The sequence below is a fragment of the Rhincodon typus genome, unplaced genomic scaffold, assembly GCF_021869965.1.
Source record: "Rhincodon typus isolate 14 unplaced genomic scaffold, sRhiTyp1.1 hic_rhity00001123, whole genome shotgun sequence".
Lineage (NCBI taxonomy): Eukaryota > Metazoa > Chordata > Chondrichthyes > Orectolobiformes > Rhincodontidae > Rhincodon > Rhincodon typus.
The window spans coordinates 2,475-18,123 of NW_025966761.1; the positions used below are offsets into that span (position 1 = coordinate 2,475).

A 15,649-nucleotide genomic window follows, 5' to 3' on the forward strand; every position below is an offset into this window, starting at 1 on the left:
ATAGTGGCTAGAACTGGGATCACAAGCAATCCCCAGATTCTAAGTTAACAAGGTGTAGAGCTGGATAAACACAGTAGGCCAAGCAGCATCACAGCAGCAGGAAAGCTGACGATCCAGCTCTACACCTTGTTATCTCAGATTCTCCAGCATCTGCAGTTCCTACTACCCCAGATTCTATGTCTCTGATTTCAGGAAGAAGCACATGCTGGGAAGAGGAAATTAGGCCCTGGGGTTGACATAAATTTACCCACCAAGTCCATGCGGGCTTTCTGTAGGGCTCTAGTGCTGCGGCAGTCTCAGCTTTGAGAAACGCCAACAAATGCTACTGTACTGCAGATAAAGAAAGGGATAAGATATTCTTTTAATCCGAGTCCTGACAGCTACCAGTGAAAGGAACCAGGGCAAAGAATTTTCAATTGTCCTGTTGAGACAAAAATCTGAAAATCTACTTTACAATTACAGTATGAATCCTACTGGTAACAAGTACCGTGACGTTTGTAATGTTCTTCCATCTGCACTTCACAAACAACTCAACAGAGTGACACATAACACTGACTTCCAACAACCACAACCATCTTCCTTTGTGCCAGGTATGACACTAACCAGTTATGGCTGAACCAAGGTTTTAATGAGGTCAGAGGCTGAATGGCAGTTGAAGAATGCAAACCGGGCATTACTGAGCAAGTTATCACTAAGTAATTGCTGCCTCACTGACCTGCTGATGATCCCTTCCCATCACTTTGCTGATGATTGAGAAGAAACTAATGGGATGGCAACTATCCGGGCTGGTTTTGTCCTTTTTTTTGTGTACAGGCCATACCTGGGCAATTTTCCATATCGTCAGCTAGTTGCTAGTGTTGTAGCTGTTCTGGAACAGCTTAGTTAAGGGTGTGGCAAGTACTTAGATCACATCTTCAGTACAATGAAGTTCTGACAAAAGGTCACAGGACTTGAAACATTAACCCTGTTTTTCTCTACTGATGCAACCAATCCTGCAACATTTCTCTGTCATTTTCTGTTTTTGTTTCAGATTTCCAGCATCTGGTTCTTTGTTCTTATTTCTTCAGTACTATTGCGGGAACGTTGTCAGGGCCAATAGCCTTTGCAGTATCCGTTGCTAAAGATTGCCTAGAATGTTTCAGCCGTATGTTTTGACTGATGTGCTGGGCTCCCTCATTATTGAAGATGGAAATAATTGTGGTGCCTCTCCCTCCAGTGAGTTGTTTAATTGTCCACCATAATTTATGACTTGATGTGGCAAGGCTGCAGAGTTTACATGTGATTAACTGCACAACCAACCACTCAGCTGTTTGGCATGCAAGTAGCCCGATTTTGTAGCTCCACAGGTTGACACCACATTTTTAAGTATACTTGATGCTGCTCCTGGCATGCTCTCCTGCACTCTTCATTGAACTGGGGTTGATCCCTTGGCTTGATGGTAATGGTTGAGTGGGGACATGCCAGTATGAGATTGCAGCTTGTGCTGGAGTATGACTCATGTTGCTGTTAGTGCCCTGTCTTGAGCTGTTAAATTTGTTCGATATCTGTCCCATTTAGCACTGTGGCAGGATCACACAAAACGACAAAAGGTACTTCCAATGTGAAGGTGGCACTGTCTCCCCACAGGGCCGCGCGGTGGTCATTCTTACTGATACTGTCATGGACAGATGCAGCTGCAGCTGGCAGATTGGTAAGGATGAGGTCAAGTATGTTTTTCTCTCTTGTTGGTTCCCTCAACACCTGACGCAGACCCAGTCTAGCAGCTTTGTCCTTTAGAACCTGACCAGCTTGATCAGTGGTACTGCTGCTGAGCCACACTTGGTGGCGGACATTTCCAGAGACTGAGGCTCTTCGAATGATATTTCCTGGGGTCCCATTCCTGCCTCACCTGCAGTCACACCTTCCTGTCCTTGATCACAAACCAAATTTGAATTATATAATCTGAGGATTATATAATCTGAGGATTTGCTAGAGCAAAGTGTCGACGAGACATTTCCTATCACTGATGTGGTGCAATGTTTGGAGCGCAGACTCCAGTCCTCAACGAGATCTGAAGTTCCCTGAGCTGCAAACACTTGCTATAGATATGTGGATCACCTTGTTAAACAGCAGGACATCAGCAGCTGCTGCAGCAACATGTCACCCTTCCTGCCATCACTAACATTCATACATTTCTTACGTTAAAGCATTAATTGTTTGCTTAATGGCTCTTCAATTATTGCCATTCCTAAAACAGTTTATGTCAAATGATATTACTCTAATGTGTTTTCAACCACTTCTTGCAGCTACTGGTAAACTATTAAGGACCACCCTTAAATGAAAGCAGCACCTGGATGATATTTTAAAACGAAGACACACACAAATATAACTACAAACATCATCACAGCATGATCTGATTAGTCCACAAATGCTGACATAATTTTGATCAGGTGGGTTAACAGTTATTATTACATAGCACCGAATTTAGTATCCATATGCTCAATGTCTGATTGCAAAGCACTGTTTTATTGGTTTTCTATTCTGATTTGATTTCTCCTTACTCAATTTTATTTCTAAAACATCAGGCATTTCATTTGTGTACTTAAAGTTTCCAAGTTCAACTAAAGAAGAATTTAAATGCAACATGTAACAGAAAAGCTGGTACAGATAAATCATTTGAATGAGTAGCACAATATTAAATGATGTGAAGGTAAAATGCTATCAAATGGTTTTTAAACAGCTGCAGAGAGAAGCTGGGAGAAATTGACTTATTCTACTCGTTTCGAGATCTGTCCTGTAAACTCAACCACACATCAGTTGCTGACTGTGGTTTTGGTCATATCCAGCTGGCTGCCTGAAAATACCATCTTCTCAAAAGCATGAGCAATAAATGCTGACCTTGCCAATAAAATCCACATCCCAAGAATGTATTAAGCTAAAGTTACAAATTTTACTTTTGTAGTTAATTCATTCAAAAGATAATCAAGGTTCAATTTTTCAATAAGGGCTCTCCTTAAAGGCAATTCAGTGATTCATCTTTGAACATTTGTACAGTTTAAGATGATCTAACTCTAACATTTCCTAATTTTACTTTGCTCCCATGATTCATACTGAAACTCCCAATAATGATCAACTGAGATCTTGTTTTAGGTTTCATTGTAACAATGTCATGTAATGCATGATCAAAACTAGATCACTATTCCACATCAGAAAATAATAAAAAGCTAAAGTCTGCACCATACTAACCTTTCTGATATTGATGGACAGTCGGTTGAATGCAAAATTGCCATAAAATTCAAAGAATTCTTGCAGAAGTTCCTCTGTTGAGAAATCCAAACTGAAAATTACTTAATTTATAAACCAGAATTGCAAGTCACTTCACAAAAATATCCCTGTTTAGTTCATCTGCCGCTTCCATATTTCCCATCATCAATTTTTCAGTTTCACTTTCTATAGGGCAAATGCTTATTTTGTTAAATCTTCTTTAAATATTTATAGACAGTCTTGTGATCTGATTCATACTTCTAGCATGCGTTCTCTTTTCCCCTTATGTTTTCAGTCATTTTTTGCTTGTTTTTATATTCTGTTCAATTTTCTGACCTGCCTTTCATTCTTTTAAACAAAAACTAGGAAAAGGATTAGGCAAGTCCACCCCATGAGCATGCTCTGCCATTTAATTTGAACGTGGCTGATCCCATCTTGGCCTCAACTCCACTTTCTTGCCCACTCTCCATAATGCTTCAATCCACTAATAGTTAAAAATCTACCTCCTTCTTAAGTTTACTCAATGTCCTAGCATCCACTACACTCTGGGGTAGTGAATTCCGCAAATTCACAATCCGTTGAAAGAAGTCACTTCTCCTCACCTGTGCTACTCCCATCCTAAAAATATGACCTCTCATTCTAGATTGCCTCTCAGAAGGAAACATTGTCACTTATGTCTATATTGCTAAACCCCTTTAGCATTTTCTATACCTCAATTAGATCTCCTCTCATTCTTGTAAGATCCATTGAGTATAGACCTAAGCTGCTCAAACTCGCTTCATAACAAAAATCCCTCATCACTGCAATCAATTTGGTGAACCTTCTCCAGTGCAACTACATCCCTCCTCAAGTAAGGGGACCAAAATTGTATGCCATACTCACTAATGCCTTGTACAGTTGTGGCAACACATCTGTACTTTTATAATCTATTCCTTTAGCAATAAATGCCAGAATTCCATTTGCCATCCTTTTTAGCTGCTGTACCTGAATACTAGTTTTGTGTTTATGCATGAGGACACCCAGATCCCTATGCACTGAAGCACTCTGAAGTTTCCCTCCATTTAGCTAAGTTGCTGTTCTATTCTTCTGACCAAAATGGATAAGCTTACATGTCCACTTTAAACTTCATCTGCAGAATTTTGGACCACTCATCTAACCTATCTATATCCATTTGTAAATTTCTCAATTCTTCATTGCAATTTACTTTCCCATCTATTTTAGGCTCATCTGCAAATTTGGCTATAGTACATGTCATCCCTGCAAACAGTCATTCCTAAGTATCTTGCATTCTTCAAGATTCAGTTCTTAACCCATGAGATCCTGCAACTACAACTCTGCAATGGCTACCAGATCATATTTATGAATTTCTTTTTGTGCTGTCAGTTCATCTGTTTTATTCCAAATGCTATGTGCATTTAGATATGGCATCTTCAGTTTTATTCTGTTACTTGCTTTGTAAATTCTAGTCCTCTTCGATTCATATTCTCTATCCCTTCCTGTCATTGTCATTTCTGGTATTAATTAACATTCTCTTTGGCCATGACTCTACTCTTTGACTTAACACACCTTCCCCAATTTGATCACTGTCCTCATAATTCAACACCCTCTCTACTTCCCTATCTATATGGCTGGCAAGAACATTGGCTCCAGCACTGTTCAGATAGGGATCCCACCTTTTTTTTTTTTAAAAGACTGTCTCGTGGCATCTGGGCATCATTGACTGGCTAGCATTTATTGCTCATCCCTAGTTGCCCTTGAGAAGATGGTTGGTGAGCTGCCTTCTTGAACTGCTGCAGACCACGTTTTGTACGTAGAACCACAATGCCGTTAAGAGTGGGAATTCCAGATTTTAATCCAGCAATAATGAAGGAACAATGATATATCCCCAAATCAGGATGGTGAGTGGCTTGGAGGGGAACTTGCAGGTGGTTGTGTTCCCATGTACTTATTGCCCTTGACCTTCCAGATGGAAGTGGTCGTAGGTTTGGAAGGTGCTGTCTAAGGATCTTGGGCAAATTTCCGCAGTGCATCTTGTAGATCATACATACTGTTGTTACTGATCGTCGGTGGTGGGGACAGTGGATGCTTGTGGTGTCAATTGAGTGGGTTGCCTTGCCTGAATGGTGTCAAGCTTCTTGTATGTTGTTTTTTACCTAGCTTCTGATTTATTCTTGTATTTATGTGGCTAATCCATTTGAGGTTCTGGTCAATAGCTGTTAATAGTGGGGGATTCAGTTATGGTAATGTGACTGAATGTTATGGGGTGGCGGTTAGATTATATTGACCTAGTAATTACCTGGCATGTGTGACATGAATGTTGCTGTACTTGCCATTTGTCAGCCCAAAACTGACTATTGTCCAAGTCTTGCTGCATTTGGATATGGACGTCTTCCGTATCCGAGGAGTCGTGAATGGGGTTGAACATTGCTCAATCATCAGCAAACACCCCCCCTTTGATCTTATGATTGTGGAAAGGTTACTGATGAAGCAACTGAAGGTTGTTGAGCTTAGGACATGACCCTGAGGAACATGTGCAGAAATGTCCTGGAGCTGAGATGACTGACTTCCAACAACCACAACCATCTTCCTATGTGCGAGGTATGACTCCAGCCACTGGAGATTTTACACTTCTCCACCCCCACCACAATTCCCACTGATTCCAGTTTTGCTAGGGCTCCTGGATGCCACACACTGTTGAATGTGGTCTTGATGTCAAGGGCTGTCACTCTCACCTCACTTCTGGAATTCAGCTCTTTTGTCCATGTTTGAACAATGGCTATAATATGGTCACGAACTGCATGGGCCTGGCGGAACCCAAACTGGATCAGTGAGTGGGCTGTTGCTAAGCAGGTGCTGCTTTATAACACTGCTGTTGACACCTTCCATCACTTTGTTGATGATTGAGAGTAGCTTGATGGGGTGGTAATTGGCAGGATTAGATTCTTCCTGGTTTTTGTAATCAGGACGTACCTGGGCCATTCTCCACATTTTTGGGTAGCTGCCAGTGTTGTAACTGTACCAGAACAGCTTAGATAGGGATCTGGCAAATTCCCTGAGCACAAGTCTTCAGTACTATTGACAGAATGTTGTCAGGGTCCATAGCCTTTGCAGTACCCAGTGCCTCCAAACATTTGTTGATATCACATCAAGTGAACCAAATTGACTGAAGTCTGGCATCTGTGATGCTAGGGACCTATACAGGAGGCCTGAGATTGGTCATCTACTCAGCGCTTCTGGCTGAAGATTGTTTCGAATGCTACAGCCTCATCTGTTGCACTGATGTGCTAAAGACAAGGTTGAAGCATTCATAACAAACATGCCCCAATATTAGTGTCAGTCCCATGAATCAGAACCCACTTCTACCACATCAGTCTTTGAGCCCTGCATTCATCTCACTAGGCTGATTTTCCCCATGCCAATTTGAGGTGGCTTATGTAATAATGTAAAATCAGAACTGAGGAAGGGTCACCGGACCCGAAACATTAACTCTGATTTTTTTCTTCACAGATGCTGCCAGACCTGCTGAGCTTTTCTGGCAACTTTGTCTTTGACCCAAACCAAAGAGATGTGACTGCCTCCGATACAGGGAATCCAGGTAATGCTCTCCCTCCTTGATGTATTGGTGTCTGTAGTTCAGCCTTCAGCTCATATACCCAGCTGATGATGCTCGAGTTCAACTGCTGCTGCAGATGTGTTTGTTTTGGACTAAACTGGCGTCCAGGAACTCTCACATACTGCAGCTGTGGTACATCGGTTGCCCTCCATCCTTAATATGCTCTCAGAAATTACTTATGAAATTTTATATTTAGTTATATTTTCATATTTTATTACTCTTACCACTATTCGCTACATTATTCTGAATCTTTGCCACTTGCTATATACTCACCTGATAACCAGCTTCTTCTTCTACAGTAGATAAGAATCAATTCCTGAGGTTGAAGGAAAAAGTTTAAGAAAAACAAAACACTACTACTTTTCTTCCTGCCCTTCATTCACTTAACCCTGGCACTCTGTCACAAGATGCTTTCAAGTCATATGGTAATTTTAAATCTTCTTGCTTACCCAGAGTTTGTGTATTTTGGGATGGCTTTATTTTGTTATTAGAAACAAACGTGCAGTCATGACTCTCAATGATACATTCATCTTCTGCTTCTGGAAAAGAACAGTGTCATTATCACACTTAAGCAGAAGGCAGGGAAACATGATTACGATCAGCAACTCCAGCTAAAGTTCTTTATTGGCATAGATACAGTGGGCTGAATGGCCTCCTGGGCAGTAAATTCTACAATTCCTCAAGATCCTTGCATAATAATAGATGAGCAATGGATCAGCTCTGGAAGGCAGCAGGTGAGCTGGGAAGTCAGGGACAGAATGAAATTCAGTTATGGTGAAAAACAAGATACTGCAAATGCTATAAGTCTGCAATAAAAAAAATGCTGGTGTTACTCAGCAGGTCAAGCAGCATGTACAGACAGAGCAGAGTTAAAGTTACTGAGCAAGTCAAGCAACATCTGTTGAAAAAAACAGAGTTAACATCATCAGAAGGGTCAGCAAACCTAAAACTTTACCTCTGCTTCCCTCCACAGATGCCGCTCAACCTGAATAACTCTGGCATTTTTGGTTTATATCGTAGTTATGGTCATCCTTATTCCTTAAATATTGATGATTGTATAGAAAAATAGATAATTTTATAAACTTAGCAATTTGGGTGTTTAAAATTTTGGGCTCTTACCCCTTTAATAATAGCATGGATAATACATCCTTACTTCTCTCAACAGGACATGATTGGAAACAGTCTCACAGTATGATCAAACCTCCTTCATTTCAGCCGCGTTACCATGGTCTATGAGAAACATTAAACTGTGAAATAATAGAAGGTAGGAGCATAATGAAACAGATTAAGCAAAGGCAGATTTGCAAAGTCTGCATAAAATACATTTCCAACAGTGACTTGGAGTACCACCAAGCTATTCGTTTATGACATTTTCTCCTTTTAGTCCAAGAATCTAATTGTAGCACTCGTAAAGCCACCTCTTCTGATGTTTGCACATTCATCATACACCTGAAAACTCTTCTAGATAAAAAAAATTGTCACACCACGTTTTATTCTCAAAGCTGCTGCAAGTCCAAGAACATTGTAAGATTGTGCTTCTTCTGCAGAATTTTCAGGACTCTTAACTTCACAATGAACACAAAGTGTCCCATCTTTCAAAACTACAAGGTAGGAATTTGATCCTCATTTCTTATATCTTGCAGTTACATTCTTGATCACCTACATCTTTCTAGGAATAAAACTACTTTGGCTGCACTGCTATGGAATATCCCTGAAAGATTGTCCCCTTCAAAACATACAAGATTCTGAGGGGGCTCGACAGCGGGTAGATATTGAGGAGATGTTTTCATTTCTGAGAGAATCTCAAGCTATGGAATATATCACAGAATAAAGGGACATGCATTTAAAATGGAGATACAAAGGAATTTCTTTTCCCAGAGGGTAGTGAATATCTGGAATTCTCTACCCCAGAGAGTTGTAGAGGCTAAATCATTTATTTATTTAGAGGTAGATAGATTTTTGAATTATCAGGAAGTTGACAGCAATGCTGGGCTATCAAGATTGAGGAGTTGAAGCCTTGGGCAGATCAGCCATGATCTTGTTGAATGACGACGCAAGCTTGAGTGGTTGAACGGATTGCTCCTGTTCCTACTTCCTGTGCTCTTATTTTCTTATATGTTAAATTTTAGCAGCACTTTTTTTGTAAAGGAAATTAAGCTTCCCTGAGAGTCTTCCCTCCCCAACTATCATGACGTCTGATTTTTGGGAAAACAAACAAAACCGCATATAACTACAACAGAAAGATTCTCCAACGTGCCATCAAATTCTCGCATAAACCTGGTTTATGCTGTCTACTCATAAAATGACTGCCTTGAATAATAATCTTGACTGCAGTAACTGCATGTTATTTATTGTAGATAAATGTAACTTCATGGTAATGTGCATCCTCAGCGGGTGCACTTAGGATTACAGATAAATTTCCAGCTAATACTTTGGATATTTTCCTGGAGTTATATAACCAAATACAGTTCTTCATCTACACTTGGAACAGACATACTGCCTTAATTCTAGAAACAGAGGGCATATGGAATGAGGTCAGAAAAAAGATTAGCTCATCCTAGTCATTACACTAATTACCCAGCTTATATCAGATTCAGCATAAAAGAAAATATTTTGCAGAAAATAAGACAGTAATGGATCATAGTTACTTAATAAACTCCAAAAATCTAAACATGAAGATAAAGATATAAAATAGTGAAGTTCTCATTTTATTTTAGATTCTCTCACAACTATGTAAAGAAAGAAAAAATGACAAACAATTCCTATTCTATTTGGTTTTATGTAAATGGAAACTGAATACGAAGTTGAATCAATTAAAAAAGCACACAGATTTCTGTTAATATATGGAGGGGGAGGATAGTGATTTTTAAAGCACTTACTGCTTAAATGGCCACAAAGAGGATAGTGCAGAACTTTAAAAGGACACAGACAGGAAGGCAGAATGGGCAATGTGTAATTTAATTCAGAATACAGTGAAGTGATTCATTTTATTAGGAAGAACATTAGGAAGAATATCAAATTTAATGTTCAATTTCAAAGGTGTAGGAGCAGAAGACCCTGGGTATAGATGTGCATGAATCATTTAAAGTAGGACAGGTTGTGACAGCAGTTAAAACAGGGTACTATACATTTTAGGATCAAAAAGGCATAATGTCCAAAAACTGGCAAGTTAAATCTGTATAAACACTAGCTCAGCCTCAACTAGAGTGTCCTGCCCAATTCTGAGCACCATTCATCAGAATGGAAGTGAAGGCCTTAGAGGGGGTGCAGAAAAAATTTACAGGAATGGTTTAAGAAAGGAGGGACTTAGTTCTGTAGATAGAATGGAAAAGTTGGAACTATTGTCCTTGGAGAAGAGAAGTTGCAGGACAGATTTGATGCAGGTATTCAAAATCATCAGGGATTTGTACAGAGTAGGGGGGGAAACTGTGCCCATTGGTACAAACACCTAGAATCAGAAGGACACAGTGGCTACATGATGAAAATTACACAGTGAAGTCTTAGGATCTGGCATTCAATGCCTGGTGGAGTGTGGTGGAGGCAGGATCAATTGAGGTTTTCAAAAGAAAATTAGACTTATCTGAAAAGAAAGTAAAAAAGCTATGGGCAAAAGGAATTAGAGTACCACCATCTGATTTGCTCCTTCAGAATACCAGCTCTGGCGAGCTGAACAATTCTGTTCAAAAGAGCCATTACTGATGTCAATGTAAATCAGCAAAGTGGTGTACGTAATTAAAGGCTAATGATAACGTTCCCTAACAAAGTCTGTGAGCTTTATTTACTGATTTGGATTTTGAAAGTCAAGGAGTCACTAACGGCACAGAAGGAATCGACTCAGTCCATCAAGTCCATGGCAGCACCCTGCGGAGCAGTCCAGTCAGTTTCACCACCTGCTTCATTTCTGTCTCCTGACAGTTTATTTCTTTCTTAAGTGCCCATCTAATTTCCTTTTGAAATATAGATGATTGTTTGTGCATCCACCACCATCATAGACAGCAAGTTCGAGGTCATTACCACTCGCTGTGCAGAAAGATTCTGCCTTACTTCCCTCTTGCATCTCTTCACCAAATCTTAGGCCTGTGTCTCCGAATCACTGTACAATCATAAAATGAGAAGAGTGTTTCCGGTCTACCTTACTTAAACCAATTAACCTTGTTCACTTCTCCCAAATCTCCTGTTAATCTCCTTTGCTCCAAGGACAGCAACTGCAGCCTTTCCAATCTAAGCTTGTAACAACAATACCCAAAACCTGAATCCATTCTAGCAAATCTTTTCTGAAATGTGTCAAGGACTGGTACCTCTTTCCTAAACAGTGATAGTCAGAACTGGATGCAATATACCATGTGGGAATTGACCAGAGTTTTATGAACATCTGTCATAATTTCCTTGCTTGCTTTTGTACTCAAAATCTCTGTTTATGAAGTTCAAGATCTGATATGCTTTGCTAACAACTTTCACAAAAAGGTCCTGCCACCTTCACAGATTGATGCATATTCACCCAGGTTTCTTTGATCAGCATACATTCTTTTACTGTCTACATTGCTGCTTCTGATCTCTTCTGAGAAAATGCACTTCTTCATAATTATCTGTATTTCATTCCTTAACTTCCTTGCTGTACCATTAAAAATTTTAAGAAAAATTAACAGGAGGACCCTGTCACATTCACATCCTCTTTCAGAGCAAACCTCAACTTATCTCCTTCCCCAGACTGTGCTTATATCACCCCTGTACACATAAATATCACATAAAGGTCCAGAAAACCTGGTTGAGCACCCCATGTTCCATCACCAATTCCGCTGAACTCAGGGACTGCCGAAAGGTTTGTTAAGTTCCTGTTTATTCTGGTTTCAAGGGTTATGTCATCCTCTTCCCTGCGGAACTTACAGCCGGGTGATGGATCAAAGGCATAACACTGGACCCATGTGAAATGAGTTAACCTATATGGAATTGTAGAATCTTACAGCACTGAAGGAGGTTAATTCTGAATGATCAGCAAGGGATGGGCAATAAATGCTAACCTAGCCAGAGACAGTGGCATCCCATGAACAAGTAATTTTTTTTTAAAATCAACAAATTGATTCAATGACAAGAGATTTTACAAGGTAAATAGAAACTGCTTTCACTTTTCAGTAGAGTTGTACATATAAATGGAGAGACTATATGAATTTTACTCATGTGTAGGTTGTTTATCATCATATGTACACCAACAATGGTGGATCCAGAAATGGTGTACATATGATGATAAGCAACCTACACGAGTAAAATTCGTATTTGGGTTCACCAGAATGGTCCCAGGAACGAGAAGCTTAACATATGAGGAACATTTGAGGTCTCTGGGGCTATTCTCATTGGAATTTAAAAGGATGACGGGGGGATCTAATTGAAACTTACAGAATACTGAATGGCCTGGACAGAGTGGATGTTGGGAAGATGCTTCCTTTAGTAAGAGAGACTAGGACCCGAGGGCACAGCTTTAGAGTAAAGGGAAGACCTTTTACAACGGAGACAAGGAGAAATGTCTTCAGCCAGAAAGTGGTGAATCTATGGAATTCACTGCCACAGAAGGCTGTAGAGGCCAGGTCATTGAGTACATTTAAGACTGAGATAGATAGGTTTTTGATTATCAAGGGGATCAAGGGTTACGGGGAGAAGGTGGGAGAATGGGGTTGAGGAACTTATCAGCCATGATCGAATCGTGGAACAGACTCAATGGGCCAAATGACCTAATTTCTGCTCCTATGTCTTATGGTCTTATATTAGCTTCCCAAGAAACATTTAAAAAGTTAAGGAGGAAACTTCTCAGGGTAATTGTTACAGTAGATGAATGCAGCCAAGCAGACTACTCTTTCAGGGAAGTGGCACAGTGATGACGAGAGAAATTTCCACCTAAGACTTAAAGATTTTGAGATGAAAGTTGTACATGTTCTGAAATCCTAGCATGTAAAGGACACTGAAATCTCATGGCTTACATTACCTGCTAGGTCTTTGAGCTGGTCTAATGTCGGTATAATTGGTGGATTTCTTTTCTGCAGCAGGAACAGAACCATCATGGTCAAGGAGAAGTTAGTGATCCAGCATCCAGGAACACTGCTTGTAATCCCTTGAACACGAGCCCAGCACCGAATACCAAACACGAGAGCCCGTACCCGAGGGTCAATATTAGAATAGATATAAAGGAGTTCTGTGCTTCGCATAGCTATTCTGTAGCAAAAGTGAAATAAGCAGTTTGTTAAAAACTGACTCAAAGGCAAATGCTCCGCTGGCCTGAAATGATGCCAATTATGTCAACCAGAAAACAACATTGTAATCTCATTGAAAATTGCAAAATTTTGATTAATGTGAAACAGTATGGAATTAAGCAGCCTAATATAGGATCTGTAGTATGTAATACACAATTTGATTTTGGTACTCCTCACCTATTATTAGCAGTGAGGTCACACTGAAATCCTGATGGCTGATGGGAAAACCGCACTAATGGGCAACGCGCATTGAGTATCTTCTGTATTCCTGCACAGCCTGGGGCAAACTGATCAATGCATTCGCCTATCACTGAAAGGGTGTTTTGTGTTGCTACCCGTTCTGATGCCACTCTTTTTGTTTGATATTCCATACAGAAGGCACTTCTTTTCTAAAAGCAAACAAAGTTAGTGAGCAAAGAATATCACTGATACTGACAACTTCATGGAACATGCTGGCGTGCAGCACTTCCAGCATACATCATATGGGAAATTGTTTCAAAGATAAAGGGAAAAGAGTCAGTCATTGAATTGGAAGCTTAAAATTCACAAGCACTTCCCAAAAAGTAAACAATAATTTCTAACTAACCTTAGAAAAATGATAAACTTTCATCTTAACACAATAACACATTACAATCCTTCCCTTAAAAAAAATCTGAATGCTTCACTTATTGTAAGCAATGCCATAGGAAATCTGCTATCTTTTGCACAGACTTTACGATACAATGATGGAGAAGGAAGCAGTCCTGAATAAAACTAGTGAAAACTAAAAGGATTCACACTGCTAATAAATCAGTTGTGTATTTCTAGCAATCTTTCCATTTAATGTCAACAAACTCTCTTTTCAAGATTGCTTTTCAATAAAGCCTGTGATCCTGAAAGGTGATGAGCACTAATGCTGATGAACTGCCACCTGCCTCACTAAACCTGATTAATGAGAATAGGACAAAGTCTACCTGAACTGCTTATTAAGGCTGACATTCTAAGTCTACTTTGAAATAAAACCACAAAACACATTAACAAAACCTGCAACTTTAGAAAAGAACATAAGAACTAGGAGCAGGAGTAGGCCATCCGGCCCCTCGAGCCTGCCCCGCCATTTAATAAGATCATGGCTGATCTTTTTGAGACTCAGCTCCACTTACCCGCCCACTCACCACAACCCTTAATTCGAGACAACAAGGTGCAGGGCTGGATGAACACAGCAGGCCAAGCAGCATCATAGGAGCAGAGAGGCTGACGTTTCGGGCCTAGACCCTTCATCAGAAAAGGGGGAGGGGAAGGGGGTTCTGAAATAGGGAGAGAGTGGGAGGCGGATAGAAGAGGGATAGAGGAGAGGATAGGTGGAGAGGAAACAAACAGGTCGAAGAGGCGGGGATGGAGCCAGTAAAGGTGAGTGTAGGTAGGGAGTTAGGAAGGGGATAAGTCAGTCCAGGGAGGACGGACAGGTCAAGGGGGCGGGATGAGGTTGGTCGGTAGGAGATGGAGGTGCGGCTTGAGGTGGGAGGAGGGGATAGGTGGGAGGAAGAACAGGTTAGGGAGGCAGGGACGAGCTGGACTGGTTTTGGGATGCGGTAGGGGGAGGGGAGATTTTGAAACTTGTGAAATCCACATTGATACCATTGGGCTGCAGGGTTCCCAAGCAGAATATGAGTTGCTGTTCCTGCAACCTTCGGGTGGCATCGTTGTGGCACTGCAGGAGGCCCAGGATGGACATGTCGTCTGAGGAATGGGAGGGGGAGTTGAAATGGTTCGCGACTGGGAGGTGCAGTTGTTTGTTGCGAACCGAGCGTAGGTGTTCTGCAAAGCGGTCCCCGAGTCTCCGCTTGGTTTCCCCGATGTAGAGGAAGCCACACCGGGTACAGCGGATGCAGTATACCACATTGGCAGATGTGCAGGTGAACATCTGCTTGATGTGGAAAGTCTTCTTGGGGCCTGGGATGGGGGTGAGGGAGGAGGTATGGGGGCAGGTGTAGCACTTCCTGCGGTTGCAGGGAAAAGTGCCGGGTGTGGTGGAGCTGGAGGGGAGTGTGGAGCGGACAAGGGAGTCACGGAGAGAGTTGTCCCTCCGGAAAGCAGATAAAGGTGGGGAGGGAAAGATGTCTTTGGTGGTGGGGTCGGATTGCAGATGGCGGAAGTGTCGGAGGATGATGCGTTGGATCCGGAGGTTGGTGGGGTGGTACGTGAGGACGAGGGGGATTCTTTTTTGGTTTTTATTGCGTGGACGGGGTGTGAGGGATGAGGTGCGGGAGATGTGGGAGACACGGTTGAGGGCGTTCTCGACCACCGAGGAGGGGAAGTTACGGTCCTTGAAAAACGAGGACAACTGAGATGTACGGGAGTGGAATGCCTCATCCTGGGAGCAGATGCGGCGGAGGCGAAGGAATTGGGAATAGGGGATAGCATTTTTGCAGGAAGGTGGGTGGGAGGAGGAGTATTCTAGGTAGCTGTGGGAGTCGGTGGGCTTGAAATGAATATCGGTTTCTAGGTGGTTGCCCGATATGGAGACAGAGAGGTCCAGGAAGGGGAGAGAGGTGTTAGAGATGGTCCAGGTAAA

General features: G+C 41.4%; 1 protein-coding gene across 1 annotated transcript; it reads right to left on the reverse strand.

The window, feature by feature from the left end:
- Nucleotides 1-3,225: 3,225 nt before the first annotated feature.
- On the reverse strand, nt 3,226-13,696 carry LOC109931153 (poly(A) RNA polymerase, mitochondrial; the record flags this gene model as incomplete). Its single annotated transcript, XM_048592378.1, has 4 exons — nt 13,273-13,696; nt 12,831-13,057; nt 7,306-7,395; nt 3,226-3,299 (listed from the first exon to the last, which is right to left on the reverse strand). Coding segments are annotated over exons 1-4 (585 nt in total), but the record flags the coding sequence as incomplete, so codon positions are not given.
- Nucleotides 13,697-15,649: the final 1,953 nt, after the last annotated feature.